The sequence below is a fragment of the Centropristis striata genome, chromosome 21 (genome assembly GCF_030273125.1).
Source record: "Centropristis striata isolate RG_2023a ecotype Rhode Island chromosome 21, C.striata_1.0, whole genome shotgun sequence".
Classification (NCBI taxonomy): domain Eukaryota; kingdom Metazoa; phylum Chordata; class Actinopteri; order Perciformes; family Serranidae; genus Centropristis; species Centropristis striata.
The window spans coordinates 14,542,369-14,562,183 of NC_081537.1; the positions used below are offsets into that span (position 1 = coordinate 14,542,369).

The 19,815-nt window shown below is 39.5% G+C and overlaps 1 protein-coding gene across 1 annotated transcript in view; it reads right to left on the bottom strand.

The window, feature by feature from the left end:
• The window catches only part of nrg3b (neuregulin 3b), a 226,666-nt gene that overhangs the window by 8,137 nt on the left and 198,714 nt on the right, over nucleotides 1-19,815 (bottom strand). Inside the window, exons 4-7 of the mRNA XM_059324121.1 lie at nucleotides 19,766-19,792; nucleotides 14,900-15,002; nucleotides 10,920-11,046; nucleotides 2,187-2,296 (exon numbers count right to left, since the gene is read on the bottom strand). Of these exons, the coding sequence (XP_059180104.1) occupies nucleotides 2,187-2,296; nucleotides 10,920-11,046; nucleotides 14,900-15,002; nucleotides 19,766-19,792 (367 nt within the window). The remainder of the gene's footprint in view (nucleotides 1-2,186; nucleotides 2,297-10,919; nucleotides 11,047-14,899; nucleotides 15,003-19,765; nucleotides 19,793-19,815) is intronic.

Here is a 19,815-nt window from a genome sequence, read left to right on the forward strand (position 1 = left end):
GTCCTAAGTTCCAAAGGGTCCTAAGTTCCCAGGGTCCTAAGTTCCCAGGGTCCTAAGTTCCAAAGGGTCCTAAGTTCCTTGGTACCCAAGATCCTATGTTCACAGGGCCTTATGTCCTTAGCATTGTATGTTCCCAAGTCTCATGTAGTCCTACGTTCCCAGAGTCCTTTGTTCCCAGGGTTCAACGTTCCCAGAGTCCTACTTTCCCAGGATCCTAAGTACCCAAGGTCCAATGTTCACATACTCCTATGTCCCTGGCATGCATGTTCACAGGGTCCTTAGTGCCTAGCATCCTATGTTCCAAGAGTTCTCAGTTCCCAGGGTCATACATCCTACAGTCATATGCTCACAAGGTTGTAAGTACCCCAGGTGCAATGTTCTTACTCTATATAGCACATTGTGAAAAAAAAAAATCCCTTGCCAAGCTCTGTATTTGCTTAACATGACATAGGCTGAATCAAATCAATAGTGGTCATCATCTCCAAATATGTTAAGATTAGGAAAGAGGTTAGGGATAACTGGTTAATATTTATAACACATAATAATTTGAAACTGGTCAAATTTGTGTCTGCAAACAGAATATTGTACTGGGATTTTTTTCTTGTTATGTCTATATTTTCATAGATTTATATGATGTCTACATTGTTTCAGCAAAATCTCAGCTCAACAGATATACTGTGCATTCAAGCTTGTGAATCAATTTGCACATGCTCGCCCCATGATAAAGCCTATCGTACGCAGGTAACCTTTCGCTGTGATATTGATGGACCATATTGACATGCTTTTATGGGGCATTTCTCCTGATAGCTCAAAATGTGGTCCACTTTCTCAGGTCAATAGCTGAAAGCATCTCAACATCATCCATCACAGTCTAGTTCTCCCCTGCCTCCCTCTACTCTGAGAACAAGCTGAACAGATGATTGACTGTCAGCTGCCCTCCGTGAAGCACCTGCATGACACTGTGGAGAATAAAAAGCCAGGACGAGTTGGCACCGTCCCCGCAGCCACACATGACAACATTTTGGAAAAACTTTCCTCTGTGACAGAGCAGTGGTCCATTAAAACAGAGAACAACTGCTGCCTCAGTGGGGTTTGCACTAAAGTTGTCATCATACCAACCAGACATCTAAAAACTCTCTCCGCCTGTACACACGCAACCTTTGAGTTCCCCATTATCTCTGCAAACATAGCTGCCTCTAATCACCACACTGTGTGTCCTCGCTACATAACTGAAAGTTTTGTCTAATGCAAACATGTGTGAAGCTTATGCACAGCCCGTTTTCAGAAGAGTTAAAACCCTTTTATCTCGAATTGCTTCCAATGCTGCTCGACATCATGAGATCAAGTGAAAGCTAGACATTTACCAGCATTCAATTAGTGATTTGCCAACAATGACTGTGCTAAGGGAAATACAATTTTGCGAAATGACTTCTTGCACTTTGTGTGGCTGAATGTCATTAACTGTCAAAGTGTGCTACACCAGTATCATCAAAGCAAATGAAGCTTTTCTGTAAACATCCCAGATAGGGCCATTGTAGCACGCTCTATACCCACATCCCTCTGTGTTCTTCTGAGGTTTGAAAGAGCAGCATTTGATACTAACTGCTGTGATCACAGAGCACAACCACTTCCGAGATCTCTCGTAGCCAAATGTTGTTAATTTTGTTGAATCTTCTGTCATTTTGAAGGATGGCATGAAAAGAATTTGGTTGAATCAATGTTTAACTCTGCACATTAAAATTCACTTCTTCTCAGAGGGTGTCTCTATCTTTTCCTTATCAGTGTGCAAGAAGTCAATTCCGAATCTGCCTGAGCACACATTTAATCACTTTGCACAATTTACTGGACATGCCATGCTAATAAAGGCATCTTCTTTCCCAACTGTTTAGAGAGACTCTAATTTTCATTTAATTAAAGCTTAACCAATAATCCTCCTAGAAAACGTCTGATTCTGATTAAGGATATGCACACAGGCAAAGCTTATGCTGTTGGAAATGTATATTAACATAGCTGCTATCACAATTACCATAAATCTTTCTAACCATTTCACAAATGATCTATTTATTATTTGGAGGTCTATATTTTCTACCATATTGCAGCATGATTACTTTTCTCACTTGGCTGCATCTCATATCTGGAGAAGTGAGAGATATGAAACAGGAAATAAGAGGATGTCACATTGTCACCTGAAGCGTTTCCCTTTAGACAGCGCTCTGCTGAGAATAGGTGGGGTTACTGTTGATGTGCCTGGTGCCACGCTGCTGCCCTTAACAGACGATCCGTGAGAACTGCAGCTCTGCAAAAAATGAAGAAGAATAGGGCATACAATAAGCAGTAAAACATGGTAATTGTGGCTTCGGGATGTATCATCATTATGGCATGAAAAAGACCCAGAAATGCAGTTTCTTTATTATAGTTTAGCCCATTATCACTCTGTCCCCTCTCATAAGTCTTTGCAGCGAAATGTTACACAGATTTGGTGTTTAATTTAACATTTTGTGATCACTCAAGAATTAAGAAATGGTCAAAAATCGTTCCAAAATACTACATCAGACACCATTTCTGCAATAATTTCAAATCATTTCACTGACTGTTTTACGATTACTCCCGTTGTAGTGTAAAATCTATAAAGACTTATTTATTTAAGTATCACAAAACAGATACAAAATTCAAGATACACAAAGCAGGTCCTTGGTTCGAACAGCAACTGCGCAGTTTTCCTATTACTGGTATTATTATACTTAATGTTCGCAAGTAAGGTCTCTTGCTTTCCTGTTATTGTTCCAAATGGTGCAGTGGGATTTCCTAAATCAGAGCTGTTCATATCTTAATCAAGCAGGAGTTTCCTGTAAAGAGACTGTGACTGTTGGTCAGATTTCTGTGTGTTTGTCAAACCACATGTGATGCATATTTAAACTGCTATATGTCAGATCTTTTAATACAACTTCAAATACACAACATAATCCCCCCTCTGATGGAGAAATCCATTAGCAACATCTACGGAAATGAATTTGGAAGATGTGTGTTTCTATATCAACATGGGAACTCTAGGGAGATTTAAAAATTCAGATGATGAAACAGGATACATCATGCAGGTTGGCTAGTGAGTTTTTCCTTTTGGGTGTGGGGACTTTCCTGCAACAACACATTTGTACTACATGAGTAAAACTGCACAAGATAAGCATAAAGTAGGCATGTATGTACAGAGGAAACTCGTGGGTACCCAAAGAAAACCATTTTCACTCAGATATCTTAAGGTGAGAAGTTAAGGAACCCATTTGATTTGTCAGTCAGTTTTTCCAATACCAAAATGTTGCCAAACTTTGGAGCGTTACTTAGCTCTCCTCTTGAATGGCGAGGTTCCAATGGATTGTAGATTCATGTTACCAGTATCTTCACTGTAGCATTAAAGCCTTGGAAAGTAAATACTCAGCTGGGCCTGCCAGCAACACGTTTGTTGGGGGGTTGGCTTGAATTCATTTGTTGTAATTATCAAAATCAAACACAAGGTGTAAGCCATTATGTAAGTCAACAAAAGAAGTAAGCTCAGGGTTTAATACATAATGCTGGGGATACTGTATGTGGCTTAGCAGAAAGTCCCCACTCAGGTTTAAGTCCCCAGTCAGGTTGAGGATGTTCTCTCACTGATGTATCCCCCCTTAGTCGGAGTGTCTTTAATTACACTTTACATTTTAACAGCAGATTAGGAAGGGACGCTTTGTGAATAAACTCCACTATGGCCCTCACAGCACTCCCGCTGCACTAAAGAATTAATCCCACACAAGATTACATTAATGGTTTCCTAAAGAATTTCCCCCCTCAATTCTTTCCCTCTATTCTTATCAAAATTAACACCATTATCTTACAACAAGCCCCAAACAGAGCCCTAGCACAGCGGCCATGAATGCCCCAAGAACCCCCTTGTGAGGCACTAAGTCACGAGATAATTCTGTTATTCCAGTTACGGTACTTCCTGTGCTGCCCTTTCTTTCCGTCTGATTCCACATCATCAATGCAACTGCATCTGACTTAGAGCCGGTTCAGGGTTCTCATGCCTGATAAGACTTTTTGTTCTCCCTTACACCCCTGACTCCCAAAGGGAGCTGTTACTGCTGTTCACTAGTTGTGCAAGAAAATAGGACCATTTTGGCCACCCTTTCATATACCCTGCAGGTGGAGACTGCCTCACTTTCTGGAACAATTACGGTGGAAAACTTTCCCGCAGGATGATATCTGTGTCAGGGGATAAAATAAAAAGCTTGTGGCAGACAATGGCGAACCTGCGTTGCGTAACCCATTTCACTTGTTCCCTCCTATCTCACTTTTGCCTTGTTTTTATGCCACTTGTGAAAGCCTTGGATAAACACAAAGAAATGCGGATTTATTTCAAGGAGAAAGTACAGGGGCCTGATAGAAACACTGAAAAATCTGACTATCAACTACATTACAAGAAGGGTAAACCTATGCATTCAGAGCAGCATTAATCCTCCTTGGATTACCATCAAATCACAGGTCCTGAACTGTGCATAATGGGATATTTGACCATTCTTCATGAAGGACATTCTTTGGGTGAGCAGCAGCATTAAGCACCACCAGTTTACTGCTCAAACTAAGCAAGGTGTCAAAGTGACTACCACTGATGGCAAACACAATTTTGTCTCCACCTGACCAAAATGTTAATCAGCTGTTTTTGAATTATGCGCGGACGTGCATTGAGTTTGTAACTGTTGACAGCATTATTAATGCATTTTCAGGCAGCACTGGCCGGTCCTTTTATTAATCATGGCGCTATACTTGCAGAAGCTTTCATATCATCCCCACTGCTGTCACAACACTCGCTGAACAAGTGGCTAATATTCCTCCTCCGTTTTCTGTTCATACTGGCACCCTTATTAATTCCCTGATGGCACTGTGCCTTTTTCTTTAAAGGTGATATAAAAGCCTACAACTTCATGAACTTCAGAATGTTGGACATATTTCAAACTTTCTCTTAATTTGAAAGGAGGAGAGCAGGAAGCCAATTCCTGCACCTGTCCAATGTCTGCTTATTTAAATTTTTCGACATTTAAATTTAGCAAAAAATTAATGATGATCCACTGCTTGGCTAGTAACGGTTGGCTGGTTGCCACTGGGATGCATTTTGCACCAAAACAAACAACAAAACATGAAACTATATGAAAATATATCAATATATATTTTTAAATGTGATATGGAATTAGACCATATCGCATATATCTATATAGTTCAATTTTTTTCCTTTTTCATATATAAATACTGCCCTTACTACGGTTTGTTATATTTAGTTATTTTGTAATGTTCGTTATTCTTTTCTCATATAAAAATTTATTTCAGAAAAAAATTGGCCTATTTTATTTCATAGGCTATTTTTATTCAAGATATTTTTTTATTTAAATATGCACTTCATGGAGCTTTGATTTTTTTTTTTTTTTTAAAGTACTGTTGTTATACAGTATTTATGTTCACCTAAATAAACTGTTTCAATAAAACTACTTGTGACATGTCATTTTTGGCTTTGACCGAACATTTGCTCTCACTTTGTGATAAAAATATCGGGATATATATCGTATATCAATATTCAGCCTAAATGTATGACTTTTGCTCCATATTGCCCAGCCCTAACTGTAATAACAGTTGATTCCTTTATGTCACTGATGTCACGGCTGGAGTTGTTTGGTTTGTGTGTGTTTTTTTCTTTGTATCCTTCCCTTGTCTATTTTTAGGGACTGCCCCCCTGCACCTCCTCCAGGTTGTCATGAGTGATCGGGCACACCTGGAACCAACTGCTGATTAAGGGGCTACACAAGGTTAAATAGAGTAAAGACCCAAGCAGACAGGGCTTGTGGAAAGTGGTGAAAAGTAACCTGTACATTTACTCAAGTACTGTACTTAATAATAATTTTGAGGTACTTGTACTTTTTATGTAACTTTATACTTCTACACCACTACATTTTGAGGCAAATAGTTGACAGCTTTAGTTACTTTTCAGGTCGAGATTGAACATAAAAAACATGATGCATTTAAAGTGATGAGCGATTAATTTTCAATTAAACCTCATAACAGTATAAGTAGTTAAAATTAGCCTTACCTTTAGAAAATTGCTTACATAAATGCATCAATATTAATAATCGAATAATATATTGCGTTTTGCAGAGTGGGTCCATTCTGCATAACGAGTACTATTACTTTTGATACATTTTGATGCTGATTCTTTTATACTTCTACTTCAGTAAGTTTTAAATGCAGGACTTTTACTTGTAGTGGAGTAATTTCACAGTGTGGTATTAGTACTTTTACTGAAGTAAAGGATCTGATTACTTCTTCCACCACTGCTTTAGGGTCACTTGATGGTTGTGAGCGGTCTGTGTGATTTTGAGAAAGTGGTGTATGGTGTTTGTAGAGGACACATGCTAGTAGTGGTTCTGTGAGTTAGTGGAGACTCCAAGACGTGATTGTAAGAGGTGGTCCATTTATTATACTTTGTTTGGTTTTGTCACTTTCTGTTTTGGGAAAATAGTTTTGAGTTTGTCGTTTGTCTCTTATTTTCCTCTTTTAATAAATCATTTACTTATTGCATTCACTCAGTTTACCTGTTTTCTTTTCTTTTTACCCTGGGTTCAATTACATCAATGGTTACTCCCTTGCCCTAGAAACTGGGGACGTAACAGTCACCAAGCTGAGGTATGAGTGCATATTATCTTAATAACTCAAAATATATAGTGAGAGCAGTTTTTCAACCAAAAGCTGATGCCTGGTGGCCAGCCTGACAACCACTTTCAAAAATTAGTGCTGACACTGTGATAACACCTTTGGTATTTAAGAACTGGTGCTATTTTGGGGTAAGTCTTGTTTTATAGACAGAAGAAACTGTGTCTTTGAGGACACATGACCTCAGATTATCGTGTAGTTGACTTTGGTGTGACGGACACATGGCAGAGCTTGTATTGAAATATTTCTGTGGAATTTCATAACCAAGGCAGGCTCTGCTCTGTGGCCCTTACCATTCTCTAAGCCCATGAAGTATTCATAGAGTATCCTCACCAGTAGCAGTGCATCATCCCTGAGGGTGACCCAGTCTCTTCTTAGAGTACGGCTAGTTAGTTACCTCTAGCTTCCGGCTGAAGGGAATTGAGTTTTTCTAGTCTTGTCTTCCCAGCCTGTGTGCCCTTATTCCTTCATGTTGGTGCCTGTCTGTTTCAGTGCAGTGTCTCTCATGGGTGTATACCCCATCTCTTTTTATTTGAAAAACAATCTTATTGCCACAGAGGTGTTGATTTAACTCTCAAAGGAGGTTTGAGGTGTTTAACGATGCCATTACATTTCCATTTTTCTTTTGGTGTCATTTCCTTTAAAATTGCTTTGAAACAAGCCATAGTATCATATGATTCATTTATAATGAGGGATGGGAATAGGGAGTCGGTTCTAGTTGGGAACTGGTTGCAAATTTTCCAGTCTATCAATCAATTATTCCTTTCATCCTATATCTTATGTTGCAGAACAATGATGTCAAACTCATGCATGTACGCTGCTGCAAACTTGCAACATGAGTGTATATTTAATTAAAATGTATTTGTTTGAACAGTTCCAATTGGACATGTGTAAAAAGGATTACCAAATTATTGCAGTCTCTTTTATTTAGACATTGTCTTTTTTTTAATTGGGCTTGTGATAAAACAGTGGCACTGATGGCAAAAACCTGTGTAGGTCTACCTTTTTTCCATACAAAAATTAATAAAGGAATCAGATTCATTAGCACACCCAATAATAGTATCTTGTATGAATTTCAATCAATTCCAATCCCTCATAGAATGGTATACGGGTGTTTGTATTTACAGTTTTAAGTGCATTAGCATGTGCAATTCATAAAATTCATAATTACAGATGGAGGGAACATATGCACAGGATGTTTTTCCAGATGTGCAAATACGTATAGGAATTTGTGATGACAGATGGTGCAGACACACATAAATATGTACAAGTGCTGCATGAGCCAGGGCAGGTGCGCAGAGAGGTCGGCATAGTGGTTCAGGAGTGGAAAGTACACATAGTATAGAGGCAGTGCAGGTGTCCAGGTGTCTATTTTAAAAAAAGGTGCCATGGGTTTACTAAGCTGAGTTGGCTCAGACTCGGAGCATTGCTGCAGAAAGCATTGTCTAACAATGATGTCAGCATACTGTGGAAGTCGTTGCCCTACTAAGCACACCTTCAGGGAAAATGTCTTGGTCTAAAGCGCCTGAGTTCAGGGAGTTGACGTATTTTTGAGGAGGTTAAGGATACTCGAGCAGCGCATCAGTTTATCATATAGAGGGTATGGAAGACACTGACCAAAATGGACTTCATCGTCCCCTCTGCACCCGCCTCGACAGAGCCAGCCTGTTGTTCACAGCTCACTGCGCTCATCCTCCACCTTGCTGCCTCACACAGAAGGAAATGCCACCGTGTTCGGATACCCGAGTAGTTGTGCAGTAAATGTTTTGAGCCTCTTAGAGAACACTCTGCTCTGTTCTTTCTTGTAGAGTTTTTCCATTTTGCCTGTCTACCTTATCCTTATAAAAAAACAACAACAGAGAACTTGTAGGATTGCACCACCCACAGCAGATGTCCTCTCCCTAGATGGCAACAAGCCGAGGGAGTGGGTGGAGAGAAGCGGTGGTCTGGGGTCGTTGTGTCAAATTTGTGGAAAAAATAGGTTTCACTTGTTAATCTTTCCTTGGTCTGCTCAGCTCATGCCCCCTCCTGGGTGCTTCTGGCCAGTGATCTTTCACGTCTCACCTTAAGCTTCCTTCACACTGTTCTATTATAGCTTGTGTTTCTGTGTTATTACTGTCTTTTATTTTTGTCTTTGTCCTGCTCCTGGCTTTCTCCCTGTGTCCGGCTCTGAAAGCATTTTTGTGGCTGGATACAGGGCACACTACATGCTGAGCCCTCATGCATTGCTGTCGTCACATTCTCATAGTCATGGTGTTAATATAATGGCCTGCCATTGTGCTATGGGACAATAGGCCTGTGTCTGACTGAAATGCATTAAACTGGGCTCCAATGTGCTGGGACTGGTTTTGGTGTCAGTGGAGGGTTTTTGTGCAGAGTGAGTTATGAATTTGTCTGTGCAGCAGTGAAATCCTGTGCCGTCTTCTTCGAGACTCGTTTTTTATTTGACTTAAACACAGCTACTTAACAGCTACAACATTTACATCAAATGTTGTACGACTTCTTAGCTGTCAACTGCTCACAGCCATAATTTCTAATGACACCCTCAAAAAGCTTTCAGATTATGCCAACTGCAGTTCAGTGGGTGGGGCTAGCTTGAGGGGTGTTTGTCTCAGTGGGTGATAATAGACACTGTTGCATTATTAAAGAGATTTAACACAGGCCACATTTGGAAACACAAAAATAACAGAACAAGGCTTAACCTGAGGAATCGCATGCAACAACAAATTAAATGGTGTCCAAGGGTGTTTTCACACCTTCACTTTTTAGTCTGGTTAAATCTGACTCTCATTTCCTCCTTGCTTTGACTCATTTGGGCAGGTATGAATACGGTAATTGCACTTCGGGTACGGACCAAAACATCTTGGTCCAGTCCCAAACAATGTCTGAAACGGTTCGTTTGCAGTGGGAAAATCTGCATATGAATACAGAAACTGCACAGAATCTGTAAGCAAAGTGAACATATTATGGTTTGGGAAATGTTCTGTTTTCCGTTTCTCATCTATTTTGCAGAAGACCATAAGTATTTATTTGTGTTGCTATTTGTGGAGGTCAGTAAGACCTGGAGATTTCTAAGCAAGAGCACATTAGCACATACGCATGACAGGAAAGCAGTGATGCATTTAGAAGCTGCACACTGAACAACAACAACAACAACAACAACAACAACAACAACAAAACAATAATAACAGAAAAAAAACATAACCAGAATATGTGACTATTTTTCTAACACCAAACAAAGAGGGTGCATTCAGGAGAGTGCTAATGCATTATTGCACTCTTTGGATGAGACTTTTATAAGTGTGCATTAGGCTGCAATTACCTTTGGACTCTGTGAAGACATCAGCCTTATCACAGTGCCATCTACTGCCTCCACCTGCTCTGCTATGAATGTCTGGGTCAGTTCTCTCCCCCAGTGTCTGCAGGCTGTGGTGGATTTTAATTGATCTCAAGCTATCTTTTATTTTATATCTGCAGCCTGACACTTCTTTTTTACTCAAACCAAGGATTTGTCTTTATGATTTTTCATTGGGAGAAATAGCTGCTCAAATAAAAATGTCTTCTTTGGCTCTCCAAAATGCTTCAGTATTGTGTTTCTTCATTAATTAAAGGAATTACTCACACAACTTTGATTTTCTTTTCATTTACTGAACTGAGTTAAGGGTCACATATTACACACATTTCTCAATCCTGCTGCAAATTAACTGTATGAATACTATGTGAAGTCCCATTTGCAAAAACCTAATTTTGCAAAAATACAGTTTGGGCATTCTCAAGAGAGAAAAACCACTGGTGAAGTGTCATTTGACATTATTTGTCTACCATACAGTATTGTTGCTGTGCTTGCATGGTGAGTTCAGGATCCGTAACGCTCCGCAGATTAGAATTTCCAATCTGCAGTTTGTCACAGGAATCTGTCATTGTGAACATGACAAGCAGATTTTTTCTGTATAACACATGATGCTTTTATTTGAAACCCTAATTTCCACACTGTCTCTCAGCCTCTGTCAGATATGAGTGTGAACAAAAGGCTTCAGCCAGTAGAGAGATTATTAAGACATACATCGTACATCATCCTGTCAAGCACTCTAAGCTCTGTTTTTAGAGAAGTACTATACATATTAAGATAAAAAATGATCATAATGATGATAACCATATGACTGGAAATAAATCAAAACTAGGGAAAGACTTACCTTTTGGAGTTGAAGGCTGTATTGGAGCCTAGGAGTAGATTTGGACATGAGGCCAGAGGCGTTGACACTGCAGTCCCTCAGGCTGCGGCTATCAGAGAAATGAGCCTGGAGTTTTTCCCTGTGTCTTCTATGGAGAGAAGTGGGTGCAGGGAGAAAGAGAGAGGTTGTTATATTACTTTTATTACTAGGTAATCCTGAACAAAATTTGATTGGTTGACTATACAGACTGTAATTTAAAGGTATAATATGTAACTTTTCTCCATTAACCATTGTTGAGAAACCCCCTTATTGTCAATATACCTAGGTTTGTGGTTGCAAAGTTTCATGAGGCTGTGATTATCCTAGAGGTCACAGCAACTCATTTTATATAATAAGGTCGCAACTCAAGAAATGCCCTTGCTGCAATGTACTGGCTACTACTGATGACTAACATCATCCCACATGAAGAAAATATACAAATATTCAAATACAGTGAGCGGAAATGGCAAATTTGTAATACATTTTGCCTTAAACGGCATGTTATCAGCATAAAGTACGCGAAAGATGACGTCAGAGGTCACATGACGGCTTTGAAAAGCCTAACTTTGCAGCTTTTTTTTTCTTTTACAACTTTCTGACACGATATCTTGACATCTATAGATTCCTTAGATCTTCTAGTTTCATACGATATCAGTCATTAAAACGAAGAAAAAAATTGTGGAAATTCCGCCAGTCAGTCACACGCAGAGAAATCCGCAATTTTAATCAGGGCTGTGTTACCTGTCAATAGCATGTGGAGTGCTGTGGTTGTTTGCAAGAAATCATCTTTTTATTCAGTTTAAAGACACTTTTTCTGATACACCTTTTTAGATTTTTAACCTCTGGGAACCTCTTTGTCCGGCTATCCAGATTTTTTCTGTTAAACTGCTATATTCAGTGATTTTATCAGGCTTTATTCACCTCCTCCATTTGTTTTGGAGAGGAGGAAATCTCCTTGGATGCTTCAGCTCCTGTTAAAAACTGAATAATGAACACTGAAGGAATCCTAATGGGGAAAAGCTGACTCAAATAACATCATTGGTGGTGAAGACAACACCTCTCGTGATACCACGCTATTTCACAGAATCACTCAGTCTCTTTGTAATTGTTTTGATTGAGAGACCCCTAGTGGCAGAAAACTACATCTTGTGCATTTAAGGCTTCACTAAAGAAAAAAAAGCAAAGATAAAGGAAAAATGATATTCTTCACCTTAAAGTGTCCGACACTATAAGCTTTTTGCTGTGGTCAGGGTATTTCCTGCCTTCTTTCTCATGATAGCATCCTTTGATAACAGTTTTTAGTCCAGTCATTGATTTCTACACACCCACTTGGCCAGCTCTTTATACCCAACAGCAAGGTAGGTGATCATACTTATTGACCTGATACCCTTTCATCCTGACACACAGTTTACTGTATGTGTGTATAAAAAAAGACCTCATATCTCACAAACACACACATCACACACTCATGTCACCGCTGAAGTTGTTGTTCTTCTTCCAGCCTTTTTTTGGTGGCATCTCCCCAGTTCTTGGGCACATATCATAGTATTTGCACAACAGCTGCCCTTATACAGCATTTAGGGCCATAACCTATGCTATTAAACAATTATGATCAAGTGGGACTAATCAGTCAGCCCACCTGGGTGACAACAGATTTGGATTGTCAGGAATGTTTGGTGCATCTGGAGCTGACTTCAGAAATAAAAAAGAGTAAAATAAGAGAATATTGCTGTATTAAGATGCTTGTTGCTTCATGACTTTTTATTTATTTTGTTTAACATAAAATATATTATAAGACAAATATATATTATATAACTAAAAAACATTTGTCTTATGTCAAAACTACCGAGATGAACATCTGTCAATGGCTGTCAGAGTAAGAGCACCTTGGTTAAAGGTTAAAGAGATGAAATGAGCATCAATTTTCAACTCATGTGGACTTTTTCCAGAGCTGGTAACTGAAGGTCTGATGGTGGTGAAAAGCACTCCAACTAGTTACAAAAATAGCATTAGGAAAGAAGATGTCTTGCACCAGTGAAAATTTAATTAAGCCAATGTACCATGAAACGTCCATTACATGCCTTTGCGATAATATTCTTGGAAAAAAAGAAAGGAAGAAAAAGATTTTCCAGAAATACCTCCATAGACACCAGTGTTTTGAACATTACTTTACAGGAGGAGGCTACAAGAAACGTTGTAGTTGGATTTTTTAAATGGATAGCTAATGTGCGTGCATGCAGAATGAAAAGCTGTGAAGTGAACATGTCACATTGATGTCGACGAGGAGGTGGTAATTTATCCATGTGCATCTGTTGAAAAGTGGGTGACTTACGCAGACCTTCAAGTTCTTCTGCTTCATAAACAGCTTCAATGTTTTGTCACCGAATATATTTTTCTTCCAATCCGTCTTAATCTTAACCATAAAACAGCTCTTATAACACAAAACTGTGAATCAAAAAAGTAAAATGACATCTTTTAGCTACGCTAGACAAAAAATATGACAGTGTTCCTTCAATTTGGATTAAACTTTGATTGGATTAAACATTAATTGATGCCTAAAACTTTTGTATTAAATGTTAATTCATCATTAAATGTTCATTCTTAAATGCTAGGTTGCTAAACTCTCTCCGCAGCTGAGGCCTGTTAAATATTTGCTGAGTAAATGACATGGCAACAAGATAAAATGTAAAAATCAAATGACTTAACTGCCTGAAAAATATGGTCTGGTTACTAACTACTCTAAAGAGAACAGTGAAAGCAGTAAACTTAACATTTATTGGCTGTGTCTCTTTTAATTCAGGTGTCATCGACTATTATATAAGCTGTACAGCACGCTCTACAATATGGCACAGTGCTTATTTCTTTATAAAGTTAAATAAATAAATAAATAATAGTTGATAAAAGCAACTAATGGTGGATATTTGGCAAGCATCAGCACTATAGTGCAGTCCCACTTCTGTATCCTTCCTAATTACTTCATCAGTAACCAAACATAATATATTTTTAAGTGGGGTTGTATGAGGTACTTACCCACAGTCAGTGTATCACCTACAGTACATAGCAGTTGGCATGCCTCAAGCTTGGAGAAGGAGTTTTTATTTTAATAATTTCACCTCATAGAACAGCGCTGCATCGATCAATTGGTTTGTATATGTTACTTGAGTGAACCAATGTGAACAGTTAAAAAAATCTGAACCCTCCCTTTGACTAGGATTTATTTTAATAACCTAAAATACACAAGTAACTATTTTATAGCTAACTCCTCTGTATAGTACCACCACCACCCACAATGCACTTCTCTATGAAGTACTGATACAAATGTACTGAAGAACATATTAAAATTAGGTTTAATGCAGGAAAAGCTTCAACGTCAAACTACATTTGGGGAAAATAGATCCAATATAACAAGCACTCCGAGTTTAGATAATTTCCAGAACATTTATTCTACTACTGAGCGAGGACTCCCTGGTCATGCTGACCGATAGGCGCTGCACTTCTCAGAGCATTACTTTACTGAAATAAAACCCATTTTTATTTATCAAGACCAATTCAACCAACACAAGCCGCATTAACTCCCCCTTCATACTCTGCCATTACTATTACTTTGTCTACATTCCTTTTCTTTCCTCTCCAGCTCAGTGAGTAAATGACTTTGGCGGACACACACGCTTAGGGTCTAATGTTTTTTTAACTAGCTCTAGGTCTTGCCTTATCTATGTGTTTTGTTTCGTGTGAAGCATTTTGTGACACACCTGCTTGCTAAAACCACTCTACAAATAAATCTTACATGAGTATCTGTCCCAAATGCATCCTACACAATTTAGATTTGATGCCCTGCTAAAACATCCTCTAGCTGACTCACACTTAGAATTTCATTGGGCTCCATGCCATGATAGTAAAGTGCTCTTTCTGCACAGCCAGGGGCATACTCTACTAATGTGGTGCTGGCTGGCATCACTCACTTGTTGCGGCGGTAGAGAGCCATACATGCCACTCCGAGAAGACAGATCCCTGAGGCAATGCTGAAGATGGACAGCACCTGCCTCTGGTAGGTGTCACCGCTCTCTGCGGAGGAGAGAATACAGTTCAGGCCATTGAATTTACACTGTGACACAAAGAATATGGGCTGATTGAGCAGGGAGGAAGAAACGTATCATGAATTAACATATCGAGCTCACACAAACAGCGGATGGACGCACACACACTGCCGCACACACCCATCCACCCACAATCTGCATTACCATAAAACGACCAATGCTGCTGTCAGTAAATGTCAGTGTTTGAGCATGGGATAGGGACATGGCAGACACAGGCAGGGCTCAGTGACATGTGCTAACTGAAGTGTGATAATCATTTCGTTCAGACAAACCCAGCAGGCAACACCGATGGACCGTCTGCACAGCAGGGGCCGCACTGAGTGTGTGCGCGTGTCCTGTTTGTGTGTCAGCATTCAGAGACTGATGGCGACAGGGAATTAGCAGCAAATGAATGCTCCCGGAGCTTCTTGTCAGACCCCTGCACATCAGCAGTAGAGGCTTAAGGTCACAAGCAACTGGGACAAGTAGCAGTTGATCCCAGCAGATATCTGACTGACTGAGCAGCTGGATTGTGGAGCTGTACTACTTACCATAGTGCAGGGCGTGAAGGCGGTGCATGCACTGGCTTGTCAAAATACATCGTCTAGTGGTCAAAATGAGCATAACTTAAAACCTCCAACTTGGTATATGACACTAGACTGTATAAAAGAAGTAGATGTGCATTCTCTATAATGGCCAGCAGGGGGTGACTCCTCTGGTTGCAAGTTTTTTTTAAAAGTCTGAAAATTGCTGTGCTCCTCACTTGATTTATTGAGTTATCTCAGGAAACATCTTACTGCCACAGCAAACTGTCAATCACCATAGAGGTGTAGCAATGCATATCCATAACACTGTATACAGTTAGCCATGAACTTGCTTTTGGGAGTTTGCTATGTGACACCGGTCTGACTCAGCAAATGTAGACTGTTGGCATGAACCTATCTAAGATATCATTCCCCTTCCTTTGCGATATCTATTTTGCAGGTGCACAGTTGCTCCATCCTGGGCTTAGACTGAAATACTAACAACTGTTTTTGCCCTTATCCCAAAATGGTAACGCATGCACTCAAGACTACGTGGTACCCTGTAAACACCCTGACATCAAAATATAGCCAAGATGGCCCAAACGTCAAAATTGAGGCATCAAAACGGTAGTCCACAAACCAGTGGGTGACGTCATGGTGGCTATGCCCACTTCTTTTATACAGTCATGTATTTGACTAATCCACTGTGGGTTGAGTTGGAGATACTTCTCTGTCCCACTGACATTTATGACCTTCAACACAACCTCCTGTGACATCACTCAATCAATCAAAAAACAATAACCCCCCCTGTGTCTGATCTCACCACCTTGACAACTGCAGGCTAAAGTGCAGAAAACACAGCCGCAGCCTGTTCATGACCTTTAAGGGCTTGTCTGTGGCTTTTGATGCTGTCAACAGAGAACTGTCCTGGGAGGTCTTCTTCATCCCTGCTTGTCTACGCTGCTCCCCCCAACTCTTGTTTTAAGGGCACAGTTGGAGAGCTTCCTGTGTTCAAAGCTGACACTGAAGTGCAACCAAGCAGTCTGTTTGCACCATTTCTTTATTTTCTTCCTCTGCATTACATCAGTGCTGCATCAACACATTTAAGGGGAAGTATGGTGTAATGGAGTTCAAACTGGAGGGAAACCTTTTTAATATTAGAATGCTTCTGGCAAAAGATAGAGATAACATCTGAACATATCCTGGAGTTACAATATGTGGAGATATATATATATATATATATATATATATATATATATATATACATCAGTGGTCCAAACTGCCCACTCAGCTCCTGTGAAAAGGAGACAGGATTGGTTGGAATTAAAATGGAGAGTCTAAAGATATGCTGCAGGGGTTGCCAGCTGTGACACACTATTGCTTATTTAACACTGGCAAGCTGGCAACTGCTATGTGGATAATTTTAGTCATATTTGTGGTGCATTTATTTGGCAAATAATGGCTTGGAAGTATTACGTTTCAAAGTTCAGTTGTTTCTGCTGCCATGTTATCATCTTGAAAAGAACAATTTGGAATTTGACCAATCTCTGAACCCATCAGCTATTGGTCTGATGATGACACCATCCGTTTAGAAATTTCATTAACACATAGGTGTGGTTAGTCCAGATGACATTTTGGCTAATCTCTTTATAAACAGATGTCTGCACATGAATAAAGATAACTAAAAAGCTACATTGTCATCAGATGATTCTTGCATTTTGGCCAATGTCTCCACACAGACTTTACACGAATCTTTCCGATTAAAAAATCTTCTGCAATTTTGCATATCTGTTTACAGATATTAGAGTGTGACTTACCAGTTTAGTCAGTTTATATTGTGCTGTATAGTCTGTTTGGTACTGTACTTGTCATATTGACAGCAATATTGATATTAAGGATTATAAAAATATATGCTCATAGATTTCTATTAGATATGATTTGAAAGTAGTTGTGATAAAGTTGTTTTACGCAAAAATGTAAGTACAGTAACTTTAAAGGTCCAGTGGATAGAACTTCTATCTATTGGCAGAAATGGAATATAATATTCATTATTTTGTTTTCATTACTGTGTAATTACCTGAAACTGAGAATCGTTTTGTTTTTGTTAGCTTTATCTATAGGCCACAGTCATTATAGTTGCTATATTCCACACACTGATGGATAAAAGATAGATATGAGTTCATTTAAAACAGTAAAGCTTACGGGAAATCAAAAAAGTTATATCATGCTAAGTTAAGTATTTATAATATATCAACTTGAATAGGAGAAATTATGGTCGTCCAATATACTGCTGATATTTATAACTATAATAAGCTATTATGGCTGATAATAACATATATCTGTCTGGTTCTATTGTGCACAATAGAACATAATATTATGATAATGACATATTTGACAGTAATAGTATAATACTTCTGAGTGGAGCTGTCATCATGTTCTTGACTCGCAGATTCTAGTCCCACCCTGTAATTTGTCTGGAAGGCAGCAGTGAATGTCTTCAAGCTGCACTTAACAAATGAACAACAGAACTTGCCTCTGTTCTTTGTTTATAAGTAATGTGTCATTTGTATATGTACCCCTTTATACCCTCCGGCCTTAAACCATCACTGAAATGACCTTTCGATGAGTCCATCTATAAGATATATGGGATATATGTTTCCCTGCTGCTCCATCATCATTGCTCATGTGCGGCACCACCTGAGACAACCCTCTGCCTGTTTTTGGATAGATGAATTTCCAAAATCCAAACATAAAAACAGCTGTCTCCAAAGCCCTGCTGAATGGCTGCGAGGAAAAACCAACATGCAGTCTGTACATAAAACCATTATGGGCCTTTCATGCACGATGCCTATGAGGCATTCTTGAAATTAGATGCAAGAGCATGTTGGGAAATGGAACAAACTGAACAGCCTCAGCTATATCGGCTAAGCCATGTCATATTGACACGAGGACAACACAGCCCCATATGGCCAGCTACGCCATCGAAACCACTCTACTCATGACCAGAAAAAAAGATGCTATAATGGAGAGCATGCTAAAGTATCCATGACAAAATGGGGTATTCAACCTAAAATACATCAGGGCAAACTAGTGCGACACACAGAGCTTCAGCTGCTGAGCTGAAAAAATGCACACACACACACACACAAAAAAGAAAAAACCAAAGACAAGATCATATTTAGAGCACTCAATCCCTCTTCAAACAGAGCTTTGCTGTATTCTGACTGACTGTCTCAGATGGTCACATATTGGACTTATATAACAGCTATCAAAAGATTCATTGCTAAAGCAGAAGAGGAAGTCATAATGGAACACAATGAATGAGCAAGAGAGCACGCACAGAGCCAAAACGACCTGCGCTTCTGTCTGTCATCTGTCCGGCTATCAATCGATCAATCCTGTTCTCATTTTCTCTAATGCATCCGCCCACCTGCAGTAGCATTCTGGACTAATTTAGTCCCCAGATTAAAACCACTGAACTGAGGAATGTTGTGTGCAGGGAAGGCTTCGGCTCTCAGAGCGCCTTCTATTTCCTGGAGCAAGTGTGTGACGTGACGGCAGTGTATGAAGCCACGTTAATGGAAAACTTCACAGCATGCAATGTTGGTTTTCACATATGCACAAAAGGGAGTGAAATAGCGAGGGAAAAATGGCAAAGAAGAAAATGAAAAGCGGTACGAGTGTGGTACAGTCTGTGTGCGGGGGGTAAGAATGTATATTCCCTCTGGACAAAGAACAGCGTTTCATTATCAACAAAACAGGGCTAGATAATTTGTTTTTTCAAAGATTTGTTAAGCCCCTGGAAAGTTGAAAGACAAAGTGATATCAATTGGATTCAAAAGAGGTTTAAATTGTATTTCCATACATTGTATTAGATGACATTGACAAATACGTCCCACTATATATAATGTAACAGTTTCAGAGACTGCTGCTAAAATGAGTATACATACATGGCAAGCAAGACACGAGTCGATACATGAACTAGTCCGGCGTGTCTTTCTTGCTCCATCCTCGTTACATCACTCGTCTCTAAAGGCACTGTTCTTCATGCAGACAGAATACACCTAATTCACCACCACGGTGTTTCCATGGCGACTGGCCTGCATTAATTTTCCAAGGTGAGTGGCCTTGTTGTGCTGGATCGTGTGTTCTGTATGTGGTATTTCACAGAAGTGATGCACATGAAATTCTGAGCACTCGACACACAGTCAATGAAAAGTTGTCTTACCCATGAACTCAATCCCAAGTTCATCCGCTGTTCCATTCAAGGCCGGGTAG